At 35.5% G+C, this 16,699-nt stretch overlaps 2 protein-coding genes across 2 annotated transcripts; one reads left to right on the forward strand and one right to left on the reverse strand.

The window, feature by feature from the left end:
* The first annotated feature begins 225 nt into the window (after window positions 1-225).
* On the forward strand, window positions 226-690 carry LOC150034124 (uncharacterized). Its single transcript, XM_090317238.1, has one exon. It carries the CDS (start codon window positions 226-228, stop codon window positions 688-690), a length of 465 nt encoding a protein of 154 aa, XP_090173364.1.
* Window positions 691-7,037: 6,347 nt separating this feature from the next.
* On the reverse strand, window positions 7,038-10,974 carry LOC150034125 (dolichol-phosphate mannosyltransferase subunit 1-like). Its single transcript, XM_090317240.1, has 5 exons — window positions 10,868-10,974; window positions 10,330-10,385; window positions 7,344-7,387; window positions 7,224-7,257; window positions 7,038-7,156 (listed from the first exon to the last, which is right to left on the reverse strand). The coding sequence occupies exons 1-5, from the start codon at window positions 10,972-10,974 to the stop codon at window positions 7,038-7,040; spliced, it is 360 nt and encodes a 119-aa protein (XP_090173366.1).
* Between the last annotated feature and the right edge of the window lie 5,725 nt (window positions 10,975-16,699).

A 16,699-nucleotide genomic window follows, 5' to 3' on the forward strand; every position in this document is an offset into this window, starting at 1 on the left:
TCTCACTTTATCAACCACATAATTACCAACCTGTTGACTAAATTTAACGTTAGCCATCGAGTTGCGACTGCTTATCAGCCGCAGACTAATGGGCAGGTAGAGATTTCTAACCGAGAGATCAAAACTATCTTGAAGAATGTAGTCAATACTTCTAAGAAAGATTGGTCACCCAAGCTTGATGAAGCACTGTGGGCATACAGGACTGCCTATAAAACACCAATTGGCATGTCCCCGTATGCCCTAGTCTTTGGAAAGGCTTGTCATCTGCCGCTCGAGTTGAAACATAAGGCGATGTGGGCATGCAAGAAGCTGAAGTTTGATTTAGTAAGTGCGGGGAAAGTCAGAAAGCTACAATTGAATCAGTTGGTTGAATGGAGAAGGGACGCCTATGAAAATGCCAAGATTCATAAGGAGAAAACCAAGAAATGGCATGATGATCGCATAAATGACCGGACATTCATCGAAGGTCAACAGGTATTACTATTTAACGCTCGTTTGCGATTTTTCCCAGGAAAGTTGAAATCTTGCTGGTCTGGGCCGTTCAAAATCAAGACTATCTTTCCTCACGGCGTAGTGGAACTAATAACTTTAGACGGGAACAACGCGTTTAAAGTCAATGGTCAACGGATTAATTCGTACTACGGAGGCGACTTCGAGCGATGCAAGGACACCATTGACTTGGGCAAGTAGGATTAAACTGCTTGCGGGGGAAGCGATTGCGGTAACTTTGAGAACTTCTTTCAATTAGCATCCCTATCTATGTTTACGTGCTTTCTCTGTAGTTTTCTTTTACTGCTTTCTAAATCTCGTTATTTACTGCTTTTTAGAAGTAGCATTTAATGCTTTATGTAATTCTCTTCAATTTAATTTTTCATATCATGTTTAATTCCTTTAATTTGTATACTTTAGTAGTGCTGTTCTTTAATTTCTGTGAGTGATTGGATGAAACATTAGACACCGCAAAGTCCTTTCGACTTGCGTTTTTGATGATTTAAAAAGAAAAATTAAAAATTGGTATGTAACGTGATGATGGGTGTATTGTGTGTTAACAAGAGACACCTTGCGTCCATTACACCCAAATGCATTGCATTGAATGGTGTGTTGTGCATGTATGTGTTCTTTGCCCATCCTTAGTGAAAAGGCACTATGTTGAGGTAGTGATGCACTGGTAGAAATACCGTGCGCCCAATCCTCCAGAAATGCGTTGAATTAAGGGATGTGTTGTGGGAGTGCATGCGTTATTGCCCGTCCTCAGCAAAAATGTATTTGTGTTATTAGAAGCACGATGTTAATTTTTAGCGTGCACCCATCTGAGTCAAATTCAAAAAGATAACATCTAAATTCTTTGATTCTTTGTACAGGCAATAATTTTTGTATTGCGTTAATTCTTAATTCTTTGTATACTTTGTTAATATTCAATACAATTGAGTAAATATTCACTCATTTTTTCCTGTACCCATTTTCTTTATCATCCTTTGTCAATATTTGTAATATTCTTAATCTTCTACTTTTGCATTCTTCATTGCGCTGCCATGATTTAATATATGTTTATACTTAGAAACATTTCTCATACTTTGTAAATTCTGACTAACACTTAGTTAATTCTTAAGTTTAGCAGTACTTTACCTTTTATCTTTCAAAGTTTTGCTCAAACCTTCTTTTTGAAATTTTCTTCTAAGTGTTTGTCTAGTCTATCTAAACAACACAATGAGGAACTTGCGCATCTTTAAATTTGGGGGTGGGGAAGGTCTGAGCAGATAAGATCAAGAATATGCGATCTTCAAGAAAATGCATTCATATTGAAAAAAAAATAAATTGCCGAACTCCAATGTCAATGCAAGGGAAACCTAAAAAATGTTCCCAACCGGATAAGAGTTTAGTTGTGAAAGGAGCCTGCTCGTAGTTGGATGTTCGTATGACACCCATAGGAGCAAGCCAAAACGAAGGTAGGTTTCTAATAACAACGCAATATAAAAAGAAAAAAATTGCAAAAGAAAATAAATGAATACAAGAGGCAACTCCTCTGAATATCATGAGTTAAAGTTGAAATTGGCACATAACCGTAGTTGGATGTTCGCATGACACCCGTGGGAACAAGCCAAAACGAAGAGTGTAACCATGACCAACAGTCTCTAATAAATGACGCAAGATTTGACCACCGCATATAGATATATCAAATTGTTTTGACAAATAAGAGATAAACATTCTATTTTTAAACTAGAAAAGCATTTTTGAGCAGAAATTTGTTATATAGAAGAATAAAGTAGAGCTTGTTAAGAATTAGCAAGGATAGAAGGAAATTGCGATGTCAAGTAATGTGCGTAAGTGTAACATTCGGAGCAGCCAATCGACGCAAAAATATAGGAGAGGAATTGAGCTTTATTGCCTTAGTAGAAGATATGCTTGAGGACAAACATATATATCTAAATTTGAGGGTGTGATAACTTGTAGAAATACAAGTTATTTATGCTGCCTTATCTAGATATTGCGGCCAAAAGAGAAAGAATAAGCGTCGATTGTATGAAAATTAGCTCAGAAATACAATAATTACAAATTATCGCAATTACACCCACTAACATCATCAAGATGATAGAAGAGGATATTTCTATTCTGTTTTACAGGAAACCAAGTCACTGCTTACGATCAAGGCTCAACAAAAAACTGAATAACGCATCTCCGTCACATTGCGCCCGTCAAACCATAATGAAAAGACGATCAACGCAATGACGACACAATGCGACAGTCGATCCCGAGCTGAATTTCAACCGCATGCAGTAATAAAAACAACACCACATGTGAGCAACCGATCGAAAGATGCAGCTGAGCAACGTAAACGCGGAGGATTGTGACACGTGTACAACTAACCGTTGTGCAGATTTGACGGTCTGATTGCATAACAGAAGGAATATTTATTCCTCCATCTTTGGAATTTCCATAATAATAAGTGAGGTCCACAAGGCAAGAGTCAAAGCTTTTCACCTATAAATACCCCTATAGATTTCAGAGAAGATATACTGGATACGGGTATACTTGATACGAGGGCTAATTGATGCTAGATTACTGAGAGAGAGGCTGAGCTGAGTACTGATCAGAAGAAATCTGGGAAGAGAAGAGACAAGACCGAGAGGTGAGTCTCAGTGCAATTCTGCCAAATCCCCGCCGTGAAGCTTTATGCTTAGATCCCTGCTACCGGTTGAGCAAGCCTGAGAGGGAAGCTCATCCTTCCGCACGATCCATCCACGCCGACAAGCACATCTCCATCTAGATCGGCGCCAAGATGTTGACGTTTATTTGTATTTGTTTCTAACTCTATTCATCAACTGTATTTCATCTTCTTAATCTCTTCATTCACAAATCATGTATCAGATGCTAAATAGTTTTATTGAATGTCTCGATCATTTCCATTTACACTTCTCTGTCTATTTCCGTTCCTCCATAAATCATTTTCTCCATGAAGTTTTCTTAATCCATTGGTGATTAATATGGATTAAACGAGTAACTTAATTTGTGTTAAAGAGATAAATGCGTTTAGCTGAGGCATGCTAGACGATATCTTCACCTGTGAGAGCAGAAGTGAAGATGTCATTCTGATATATCGAGAGAAGGTTAGAAGAATGCGTTGATTAAAGCGAGTAGTACTTCTAGAGATGAAAGAAACCTTGCGTTCATTACGTTCGTCCCTGTTTCACTACAGAAATGTGGGAACGCGACCGATCACCGAGAGGTGTACACCAAGGGAAAAGCGGAACAATACTTATATCTTTATCGCAATTAGGGACTTGCACTATTTATATTAGTTATATTTTCTATTTCTGCCCCACACATAAGACTTGCCACCGCATTACACGATCTTTGTATAATCTTCACAGCCAGCCTTGACCTCAGTATCATGTATCATGAAACCTGTATCTTGTATCATCATAGCTTAGATTTATTTTATCACAATTTACTTTATTACCGCATTTTTATTGCTTAACTTTACTTTCAACGCAATTTACTTTATCGCATCTTTAAATACTTGTACAAACAACCCCTTTATTAATTTGAAAAACCCCTGGTCGCATGTATCACAAATATAACGCAATTAACCTAAAACAATCCCTGTGTTCGACCTCGGATCACACCAAGAAACTTGGGGTGAAATTATACTTAGTTTCAACGCAAGGAAACTTGTGACAACACACAGCATATTACAAGAACATTCATTAATAACGCATATCTAGAAGTAGTATCGCATATCATCACATAAAATCTATGTTACAAGTTTACGGCGCCGTTGCCGGGGAACTGGTAACGGGGACATAGGCTTGTATCATGCATGAGATATCATAGTGCGTGTGCTTAAAATAGAACCCTCAATTCTTGCATTACAACCATCTGTTAATTGTCGGGCATTTCATTAAAGACCGATAGTTGCACTCTTCACACTAAAAATATATTTCTAGGTCCATTGGATATAACTAATCAATATTGTGATGACCCTTCACAAATTGCTCGTAAGTATAGTTGGGCCAAAATGCCGTTTTGCCCCTGTAGTTACATCTAACTACTTAATTATCATTGATTCCTTTAATGAATAATAAGTCATAGTCTCACTATGATTAAGTCCTCTCAGGCCAGGAGAGGGTGTGGCAACTATGTTCAAGACCTGGAATCAGTCCTAAAAGAGCAATTTATCTATTTACCCCTGCATCGGGAAAGGAGTGAATTTCGCCTTGTGTAGCTGAGTTCCCAACTCCCCAATCAGACGAATCCTCAAAATGGTAGGCTTGTTGAGTTGGCAATCTGGCCACTCTTACCTATACAAATTAAAAGGATCACCTTCATGAGCAGGAGTCCACAACTCACTCAAGATTCAGGTCATGTCACTTATGGTCATCCTAGTGAAATGTAAGTCTCTATTATTATTGATGTTATATAAAGAGACTAATTATATCGTAGTCCAATCTTATACAAACTCTTTGTATAGGATACCCCCGCTCGCATGTCTCCACATGAGTGATGAGGATCAGATCATTTATAGTACTTTACAACATTTGTAATACCTACAAAGCGAGTCGTATCCATAATACCACCAGGATAAGGTACACAATCTTATCCATCTACTACAAACCATTTAGGTTATCCTTTAAACAAAATCCACTTGTATGTCTCTACATACTTGTTTAAGTTTACATAAAATAACCTCGGATCTTAGTTTATTGGATCGAGTATATGCTTATAAAATAACACTTATTTTATTAATAATAATACGTTTATATAGAGTTTACAAACTATGAGATTACAAGGAGATTTAGGACACCATTCCCAACAAAAAGTGCTGAATCCACACACGCTTTAAATTTGCACCAGTGTTGCAATGCTGCCTCAACCCTACCCTAACGCTCAAGGTCTGAATCAATTCGACGCTGCTCCCGTTTTCTATAAATATTCACTTCGATTTTAGGTCAATCAGGCTATCTTTTGAAGGTTGGTTTGATAAAGGCCAAAGTGGAGCTTCAATTTCCTTCTTTTTCCTTCAGATTTTAGCATCTTAGCTTAGGATTTACATTTGTTTTTGGGTTGTAAATGACGAATTGGACTTTTTCTTTTTTCTCTTGTCTATGGGATGTTGATGTAACTTCTATCTAATTTTTGGAGCGAGAACCCTATGTGTTTTTCTTGAGATTTCTGTTCTTTGGACTTAATGCATAATGAGTTTATGTTTTTTTCTTTTTTTTTTTTTTTAAATCTTGCTTGATTTTGATATATATTTGTGTATTGGATTGACGCCCCTATCATGAACGTATGTCGTAGCTAGTTGATTTTGGCTCGCACGTTTCTCTAATGTTCGTCCATGCTTAAAATCACCCCAGTAGTAAATGGTTGATTGTGTATACTAGGATTTATAGGCTGGTTTTAGATCTTAGGATGTATGCTTGATCTAGGTTTAAGGATAAATCGGTTGATTGATTAGGAATTTTCCTTTAATTAATCGACACAATGGAATCCTAGAGCTTAATGCGTATGTGATTAGTCTTAATTGATCGCTATCAAACCTAATTAGGATTTAATAGATGTAGTTTAATTAGGACGTTTTCTTGGTTTGATCCTAGCTAGTTGTACAAATCTAGCTAGTTGTCCACCTTTGTAGAAACTAACTTTTTCGTGTCAAGCGAGTGTTATGAACGCATAAATCGATGGCATATCTAATTAACAGATTTCGATGATTGAAATTACATAGGATCTCTCTTACTCTCAAAACTAGATAAAGTTTACATTTACCCTTGCATTTTATGTTTCACGTTTTTATCTATTTCACATTAAAAATCTCTCATTTACTGCTCTAGTTAGGAAATTAACTTAGCGAAACAAATCACGCTTCACCGCTTGACCTTTAGTTATAGTAATAGTAGAATTATTAGTAAATATTAGAACTGTGACTTTTAGTATAAATTGAGAAAGTGGGTTGAGAGGAAGGGTGTGAAGAATTTAATTTGGTAGGTGTTCCTAATTGGAAAATTTAGGAGAGAGTAGCCCTCTCGAAACTTGTAGGATATTAAATCCTAGGCATGTGGCAGCTATTATTGATTAAACTCATGACCTCTTAGCCCTTATCAAGGTCATGCCCTCTATTTACTACTAGGACAATCCATAATGGTTCTGTTGTCACTCAACTTTCAATGTTAAAAAATCTCCATTCCCCTCTAAAACTCACAGTAGGGCCATTTATTGGAGAAGTCAAACTAAAATCTGGGTTGTTCCAATTATTTGACGTTTGGCAATTATATTCTTATAAATATTCTTATCTACTATTCTTGCATATATTAGAACCAACATTTTGGATAACACATTTAGTTTCCGTTTAGATTCTTTTAACAAGCATCAAACTAGTCAAGGAATTTTATTTACATCTTATTCGTGTCATTTTATTGTTAAGATATAAAACAAACCCAGATGTCAACAAAAAAAATCGAAAGATAATGATGTCAGGAAAACATGCACTTTGGTAATGCAGATTAGAATTCATGAAAAAGTTTGAAATCCCAAATCCAACATTAGAATATTGTTTCCAAAGTTTTTTGCACTCCCTGAAACACTTGGTGAGATAAGTTAGCATCGATTATAATAACAAGATTATCAGTTACATGCTTGAGCCAATGACAGTAAGTCGTTCCTGAAATTAGTCATTTATCAGTAATGAAATCTGTGAAATTTTCAAAAGAAGAAATCGTACAACATACCTAATCCAAGCTTCCTAGGTCTGGCTCTCGATAGCTGCATAGGGAAAAAACAAAAAACAAAATAAGCTAAAGGGTACACTATGCTACAACGAATGCAGAAACCAAACACGATGAACTAACGATTGGATCTTCACCATCCACCCCTTGCAACTGTTTCACGACTTGTTGTGTAATCCCTCAACTCTTCAACTCTGTCTTGGAATATTAGGAAATATATAATTGAGATTGAACTTGGGGACTCAAAATAAAGTTTGATGTGGATCTCTTGTTAAGATTTATAATTAAAAATAAAAATATTTGGATTGACGTTTGTTTCATTTAGAAAGAGGAAATAAGGATTGGAGGAATAATTTGAGGTAACAAACCTAGTTAAGCATGTAAAGTAAATGCGATGATGAATTTGGCATGTGCGGGACAGGTCAAAGTCAATTGTCAAAGTCAACGATCAAAAGGTCAAAGTCAAAGTAGAAAAAAGTCAACATTTGAAAAATGGTGAAATTTTGGTAATTTCTGAATTTTAAAGGTAAATTTGGCTTGTTTAAGATTAATTGGGCAAAACTAGCTGAAAATCAAAGGAAATTTAAAGGAAAAAAATATTATGAGAACCGAGAGGAAGAGGAAAAAAAGAGAATTTGAGAGATTTTGGAAAAATTAAGGTTCTTTCTATTGAAATTTCTTATTGGATGGCTTTGAGGTTAAGAATTAATCATCTGGACATGTGTTAAACTGAAAATTGAAGCTGGAAAACGAAGAGAAAGAGGGAATTTCGATTTTTTTTTTGAGTTTGGCCGACTGAAGAAGAGGAAAAAGTTGTTTCGAATTAAGGCCCTTTTTGTGAAGGAAAATTAAGAAAAATGAAACCAAATTAAAGAGGAAGTAAAGCAGAAGCTCGTAGGAGGCTTTATTTGAAGAAATTTGGCCGAAGAAGTACGGAAAACGAAGAAGAACAGTGGCGCTAGAGTTATCGCGAAAACAGAGGATACTCGGGTTTTTAGCAAATTCGTGGAGTTAGAGGCTAATTCGAAGCTCCAAATTTAAAGGTAAGTTACTTATAAGGTCATTCTAGAGTTATATGGTCTTTTATTTGATCTTTATTTGCTGGAATTTCTGATTTTAAGCTTTAAAAGTTCTGCAACTTTTCGCCGGAAAAATAGGGGCACTGTGGAAAGATTGGTCGACTCCGGGAGTTCTTGGGCAATTCGGACGTCCAAACTTTGAAGTAAGTTAATTAAGAGGATGGGTAAAAGGTTTGTATAGGCTAATTAAGCTTTAAATGGCCGAAAATGATGAATTTAAGTCTGAAACGCTCACCGAAAAACAGAGGCCAAATCTGGATATTTCTTGGCTGGAGGTTGAAGGAATAGTTGACTTTCCTGGTTTGACTTCTGTCTGTCATCTATTGTCCGTCATTAAAAGATGAGGTGTTCTGAAGCATAATTAGAGATCCAATTGGTATTGTTATGATACCTTAACCCTAAAATTAGAAGAAATTGGGATCCTAAGTCAACTTTGAAGTTGATTAAGGGGTTAATTTGAAGTAAACCCTAATTAGGATTAATAAGAAAAATTAAGGAAATTTGGAATAGAATTAGTTCCTATTGAAGATTAATTTTAAGGTCTTGAGTTAATTTTAGAGCAATTGAAGGACCAAATTACAAAGAAAACTCTACCTTGGATCAAATTAGGGATTTGGCAAAAGTTTAAGTGAAATTTGTTATACTCGAAGATTAATTTTCAAATAATTGGATTATGGTTATGTGAAGGATAATTAGAGGATTATCAATATAATTTCAGGATAAACATGAGATGGAGAAATCGAAATTTTGAGGAGGAGTTGATTAACAGTGAGTGGTTTATTTTTGAATGTTTTGATATAGAAAGTAATTATATATGATAGTATGCTATGATTTATGAAATGTGATGACATAATCTATTTTACTAGACTAATATTTCAAAAATGTTTAAATCGGGATTTTTGAACTCTCATTGGTTTATATGAGCCTGTTTTATGACAATGTAGTTTGTAACCAGAGTTTACACAATTGTGACTTGTATGGTTTTATATGAAAATCTCTTGACGTTGAATTTAAAAATGCTGAATATTTGTGAAAATGGTTTCAAACTACTAATTCTTGTACCCGAGAGATGGTTATTTTTCCGTGCTACTTGAATGTGTTTTAGTAGCATTGCTAATGCAATCAGGGGGCTACTGGGGTCAGATGTGGCCAGAGTATATTGGGAAGTCCAGAAGAACCTGCGTCTGTAGAGCCATCTAGGCTATCAGGGGCTACCACCAGGGTCAGATATGGCCAGAGTATACCGGGGAGTCTAGAGTAACTTGGGCCTGTGGTGTGTATTTATGCCTTGAGGCAACTCTGCGTGCATGTATGACCTTGTGATTTGGTTTACACCGCGGGGGGTATTCTTTATCCAGAGTAACTCGCCGTTGTAAATGAGTATTTTGGTACAGAGTTGGTATGGTCTTCTGATAACGACTGAATGCTTTATAATGTGCTTATGAGAGTTGATATGCCACTTTTTTTACTAGCACGTGTTTGAGATGCTGTTGAAGCTTTGATACTTTGTTCAATGGTTTACTGAATGATTTGATAAACTTTATTGATGATTTAAAAAGCGGTAGCTTATGTTTATATTAAACTACCACTCACTGGGCTTTAGCTCATGCTTTCCATGTTTTATGTTTTTCCCCACCCACAGGTAACGACAAGTTCCTGGTGCCTGCTGAGCCTTTAAACGCCATTAGTGTTGTTAAACATCTGTTGTATTGTTTGTGCATGTATTTGAAAGTATTCCATAACAACTAGAACTTGTGAGTTACATGTCATGGGAGGTTTTGTTCAAAATAATCCTTACTGTTGGTTTGTAAATCTCTTTAAACAGTATTGTGATTTAAATTGAATCAAATTCCTAATCTCCGACAATGAACATAGATTATTTTTTAAAATGGGTTTGGATGTTTGGGTTTGATCTTTAGTACATGATATGTTAAGAGTGTGAACGTTAGATGTCATAGAGAGAAGTGATGTTTAACGTCTTCACGCTTCGTTCTAGATTAGAAAGGAAAATCTGGAATGGGGTGTGATATCTTGAGTACCATCAGAACTTCCATCATCAACGACAATTATTTCAAAATCAACATCCCTGATATTGGAAAGAAAATATTGTGCTACATCATTTCCAATTTCCCCTTCTTAAAGAGGGCGGTGAACAATAATAGGATGCATAAGTAATCCACTACCATTTCAACTTCCATTCCAATATTGTAAGCATAAATTGAAAAGACAAAATTGAAAACTCTAGGTAGAATCAATACAAATGTACAAAGAAAATAATATTTCGATAAAAAATTCAAGCATGAAATCTATAAATAGTAATTTCACAAAAGAATCCTCCTCGGTCTCAAGAACAAGATTGATCTCATAAAGTTTATATCTCATAGAATAAAGGTGAATAAATTGAAATAGGAGTGAATCCTGATTTAATCCTAATTAAATGAATTACAATTTTATACAAATGAAGCCTCGCTTGGAAAATTTGATTATGGCATTCCAGAGAGTTTTGTTGCAAGAATCTAACTCATGATCGACAAATGGATAAGATTACAAACAGAGAGAGATTTGTACGAGAGGTGCTTGAAAATGATGTAGACGAGGAGAGCCATGTTGAGGCGCTCGTCGTAGGCTGAGACAATTAGACTATACTTATTCCTATCCTTCTCCAGTTTTGTCATGAATTTGATTACGCAAATGCTTCTTCAAATAGGAAGTTGTATGATCAACGATCGCAAAATCAATTGGAAAGTGATCAATGACAACTTCGATTTGCTCCCTCTAGATTCTAGGTGCAACTATACATGTTGAAGAGGAAAACTTCGACGACCAAAAGTTGTAGTAGTTATAGTGGGCCTTATTCGTGAGAATTTGGCCATGGGCTTTTCGTTTTGAGGAGGCTGTGGGCTTTCATTAAAAATGATTTTTTTAAACAATTATCAACTTGTCATTCACATCAACGTTAACAAAAATAGGGCTGGGTAGAAGATATTGTAAAATGTAGGTGTTGTAGTCGTGTACTCGGTACACGATTACCACGATAAATTGTGTACCGAGTACACGACTACCTATGACCTGGCACGCATAGACTGCCACATGGATAGTCATGCAGCATTGACCAGGTAACCGAGGATGGGGTCCACGATTACCCTAAGTCATGTACCGAATACACGATTTAGTGGTCCCTTAAACCCGTGCCCTTCCTCTTCTTCCTCCCATCTGAAATGTTTTCTTCATTTTCTTCCTCCTTACTGTCGCCGTCCGCTGTCTCCGATCTTGATGCTGCTGCTGCCGCCGTGAGCTGATCTACCTTCTATCGCCGTGAGCCGATCTACCCTTTGTCGCCATCCGCCTTAGGTAAAATTTTTTCTTTATTTTTTTTCTAATATATAAATTTGTATATTTAGGCTTTTATAAATTTGTTTATTTGGGTTGATTTATAGATTTATTTATGTGATTTTATATGATTTTTTTATAAATTTGTATACTGGGGCTAATTTGGGCTGATTTATGTATACTTTATAAATCTGGACTGATTTAAATGTATTAGATTTGGGTTCATTATTTTTTTTGTAATTGGACTATTTAATTTTTGTAATGTATACTTTATAGATTTTGTTGGGCTGATTTTGTTGACTATTTTTTGAGTGATTTTGTTGTGTTATTTGTTGGGTTGAGTTAAGAAAATATTTGGATTTTTTTAAAAAGAAGAAACAATTTTTTTGTCGTATTAACATATTTTTTGTCAACTATAATGGTTGAAAAAATTTGAATAAATATATCGATGCGTTCTGAAGATTTAGTTATTCTAAACATGGAAATGATGGAGATAATGATATTGACGTTGAACTTGATGAATTATTTGGAAATGATAGAAGTGAGGAACAAGATCTTGAATTGGTACCGTCATATATTTTCACCCAAATAGATTGGAAAATTACTAATTCAACATGTGAACGAGGATCAACTTTGGAGAAAATGAGTATATGTGTAGATAATTCTAGTTTAATACAGAAATGATGTTATTTAGTACTAAAGAAGATTTACAAATTACTGTAAAAAAGACTGCGTGACAGAACACTATGAGATTATTATGTGGAATCAAATCAAGATATATGGTATATGAGATGCAAATGATGTGATTGGAGGTTACGCGCATGTCGACGTAAAAATCATGGGATGTTCAAAATCACCAAACTTGAAGGGGAACACTCATGTTTGTATTCTGAATTGATACACGATCATTCACAACTTGATCCAAATTTTATGAATATTGAAATCTAAAATTTGGTTAGAGCTGATCTTGGGGTATTTATGGCCCTACTCCAAGAAGTAATAAAAAAACAATATGGCTATAATGTTAATTATAGATAGATATAGCAAACTAATTGAAAAGCATTGATTGTTGTGTTTGGTGATTGGGAGAAATCATATTCAGAGCTTCCGTATTGGTTGTGCGCTCTTGTTCCAAGAAGCTTGATTAGAATTGGAAAATTAATAATTCAACTATGCAAAGTAGAAAAATCAATCTATAATTGTTAGCTTATCCACTAAGCTATCATTAGATTGACCCAAATTTAACTTTTAAACTTTCAATTTTGTATTCAATATGTCTCTAAATATTAATAACGACATAATTGAAACTTAAACTTTTTTTTAACAATGGACACTTAAATCTTTAATTTTAGGTCGAATATATCTTAAACTTGAAATTTTTTTCTAATAGGACACTGATCTGTTAAACATTTTTTTAAATTCCAACAAAAAAATTGAAAATTAAAAATTTATTATACATAAAATTCAATTTTGTATTTAATAATTACTAGATACAAAATTGAGAATTCTAAAAAAATACTTTATTTTTTTAAGTAAAAAAATGCTTTCGAAACCATTGACAATTTGAAGTGATTTACTTACGTGTGTAAAATGTGTTTCTTTAGGCCATCAAATTGGACTAAGTTCAAGAATATAGTTAATTTTTAAAATAATGACAAAAATGGGTATATGGGAAAGAATTTTTAAAAATAGGTGGGAATGGAAAGTATTGACAAAAATGAGGTAGTTTTGGTGGGGAAGGAAAATCGTGTACCTGGTACACGATCAAGCTTTAATCCAGTACAGTTGGTGGACTGGTCAACCACGTACTCGTGGACCGGGTCTATGATTACTTTTTTTTAATCAATTATATATTTACTTGTAAATTAAATATTCTTTTTTCTTTTTTAATCAGTTTAATTGTTTATTTTCTAATTTTTAAGTAACAAATTTCTTCATTACTGAAATTAGATATATATTTAATCTGCAATGAAAACTTAATTATTCTGCACTCATATTAAAAAAAATTGTGACTTCACTAAGTAATACATCTCTCTACTAAAAAAAAAAAAAACGAGCTCATGATACTGAAGAAGATTTACAATTAGTTCTTTAATTTGAAAATAGAAGTTTACATAAAATTTAAAGACGACCCCCTGGCCTTTACCCCACATGGGGTTGTCTTCGTGTGCCTCTAAATTAGCTTCACCCTGTTGCCGTTGTCATCTACAACGAATACGTCTTCAACCAGTATTAGCAACAATGAGTCATCTTGTTTGCTGAATAATAGTTTCTATGTTGACCAATGTTTGGTTACACATTGAACTCAACTCTGGTAAATCGTGTTGTATTGAATATTGTTGTACTTCTTTAATATTTTGTACGATGATAAAATTAATATTAAATAATATTCATATCATATATTTGGGAAATGTCTAATTTTAAATCTATTATCATGCAGTAATAGTAAGCGCCGTCAGGTGTGATAAATCGCCTCGTGATTGAATTGTACCAGGAAAAGTAGTTGTCCGATACAACTGGTCTATTTGTTATTTCTCCCTGTGCACAAGATCATGTCGTGCATGCCAGTAGGATATTCCACGTGAATTCAACGCCAATCTTGGTAGTTCTTACCTCTCAAATCAATCTGGTGTAGTGGGAGTGTATAGCACAACAAGGGTACCGTTTGTCGCAGACCGAATGTAACAACCCCACCTCCTAGGATTACTAAAAAAGGGATTGCTACTGCATGCATGCACAAATATTATCATTGAGGAAAGATAAAGTAAATTAAAATAGAATAGTCATGATCTTGAACTGCTTTAAGTATATAAGAAAATGTTCTGACATATCTCAAAATTTTAAATCGTTCAATCCGGGCATCTTTTTTAACAAGAAACAAATTATATATATATATAAAAAATTAAATTATAATAAATCTATGAATGAAATAAAAAAAACATGTAAAAATATAAAGGGTCAAATGCAGAAGCGAATTCTGGTTCCTTTGGCACTGACACGGATTCCTCTTGTCAATCGCCCGAGTGTCCCTGCCCTTACCTGAAAAAGAAAATAAAGATAAAGGTTGAGTATAAAATACTCAGTAAGTGATCCCATTACCGGGATCAGACTATGCATCCACGAGCAAAGAAAGATAGTCGTGGCTCATACAGCTACATCGATTTTTGATGATGAAAGGAAAACCAAAAGACGTACTATCTTGCTTTGAAATCCATGTCTAGCGGCCCATAGGCACACAGTTAAACATGATAATAACATGAACGTGAACCTGTCGACCCACACATGTCTAACGGACCGTAGGCACACCGTCAAACATAATAATAAAATGAACGTGAACCCATCGACTCACGCATGTCTAGTGGCTCGTAGGCACACCGTCAAACATGATAATAATATGAACGTAAACCTGTCGGTTCACGCATGTCTAGCGGCCCATAGGCACACCGTCAAAACATGAAACATGAAAATAAAAGTAACATGAACGTAAACCTGTCGGCTCACGCATGTCTAGCAGCCCGTAGGCACACCGTCAAACATGATAATAACATGAACGTAAACCTGTCTGCTCACACATGTTTAGCGGCCCGTAGGCACACCGTCAAATATAATGATAACATGCGTCAAGGCGAGACAATAAACCGCTCTCCTGGTCTATTCATGCATCACATACATAATATCAGTACTGATTAGAAATTTGAACATGCTTATAATACTTGTAACTGCTGATAACGGGCAGAAATGCACGTTATCATAGTACTAAGTTCTTAAACAATGTTGGATTGCGTTAATAGAATATGTTAAATTGCGTCCATTAAGCATAAATTCTACAATATTGCGGTCGTATGTGTCCAACGCATTAGGGCAGTTGATCTCTATATTTTTGTGCAGAATGATGCGTTAACGCAATACAAAGAATACGATCATAGGAATACATCGGTCGAGCGTAACTTCACTGCAAGACTTTGCGTTGATCGTGCTCGCAAACATCAACCCAAGAAGAATCACCGCAACATGGTAGGCGCATCCGAACGAAAGGACAATTAAGATCGATGGGACAGAAAGTTGACAACAGTCGGATCCAAATTAAGTTGACAGCCGATAACGACCACAAAGTACATCCACCTTTATCAGTGACAATTATCCGGCGCATCAATTAGGAATTAAAGCTGTCCCATTTGTACAGCCAGGAGAGAGAAGTCGCCTTTCACCTTTGATGTCCTATAAATACCAAGTGCATTCTTCAGAGAAGGGGTTAAGCAATCGATTACTTCATCACTTTACAAGTTCACATCTCTGTTCATAGTTTTATTTTCCATTTCACGGTGGAGCAAGAGAAGAGTGGTGACGCCGAAGATCGTCCAAGGAAGCTCGAAAGAGGACCTTGGGGCGTAACAGTAGAGAACGGGTTGACTCTCGCGAAAGCGAGAATATCTTTAGAGCACGAGTAGAATAGTGTAACACCTGGTGGCAAGAAATTTCTCCAGGCTCTATATTATACTTGCATTGTTATTCTGTACTTCATCTTTTATCTATCTAATAGAAGTTATATTTCTACATCTGCTCACTCACTTAATACGCATGAGTAGCTAAACTAGTTGAATGGGTTGAGATGAACTAAGCTAACATGATCTAGAAAGTTCATTGCTTGCGATTGTCTTGTTTTATGCTGTGCGAAACATCCCTTTAGAGTTGCTCGAGAGAGAATCTAAAGAAAAAACCTAATGTCTCCAGAGAGCTAGGTTAGAATCTGACTTGAAAGAGCAAGATTAGGCCTACATAAGCAAGAAATAGGGACTTAGAGATAAGCTCTGTTTGTCAACGTGCATCGCATGCATCCTAGGAATAGGAATGATATTATGTGGTCGCATATTTGTGTGAATGTTATGTTGTCATTGCATAAATAGAAATAGAGGTTTATGTGCAAACCCTGTAGACTTTTCGCATGCGTTCTAGCCTTAGAAGCCGTGGCATTCACGCCGAGAGGTGGTTTACTATTGTATGCATGTTGCATGATCGCAAGGCATGAACGCAACCTAGCGAGTGTTAGCCGAAACCTTTCTCAACCCGTTC

Source organism: Benincasa hispida, chromosome 9 (assembly GCF_027475165.1).
Source record: "Benincasa hispida cultivar pf3 chromosome 9, pf3_genome.v1.1, whole genome shotgun sequence".
NCBI lineage: Eukaryota > Viridiplantae > Streptophyta > Magnoliopsida > Cucurbitales > Cucurbitaceae > Benincasa > Benincasa hispida.

What these genes read in the sequence shown, in the direction of transcription:
- LOC150034124 (XM_090317238.1), top strand. Translation starts at nt 226, where the DNA reads ATGTCCCCGTATGCCCTAGTCTTTGGAAAGGCTTGTCATCTGCCGCTC.
- LOC150034125 (XM_090317240.1), bottom strand. Translation starts at nt 10,974, where the DNA reads ATGACAAAACTGGAGAAGGATAGGAATAAGTATAGTCTAATTGTCTCA. An exon ending in AAGTTCTGATGGTACTCAAG is followed by an intron (nt 7,388 to 10,329) that starts ATATCACACCCC and finishes GGATTACACAAC; the next exon opens with AAGTCGTGAAACAGTTGCAA. An exon ending in TGGATGGTGAAGATCCAATC is followed by an intron (nt 7,258 to 7,343) that starts GTTAGTTCATCG and finishes TTCCCTATGCAG; the next exon opens with CTATCGAGAGCCAGACCTAG.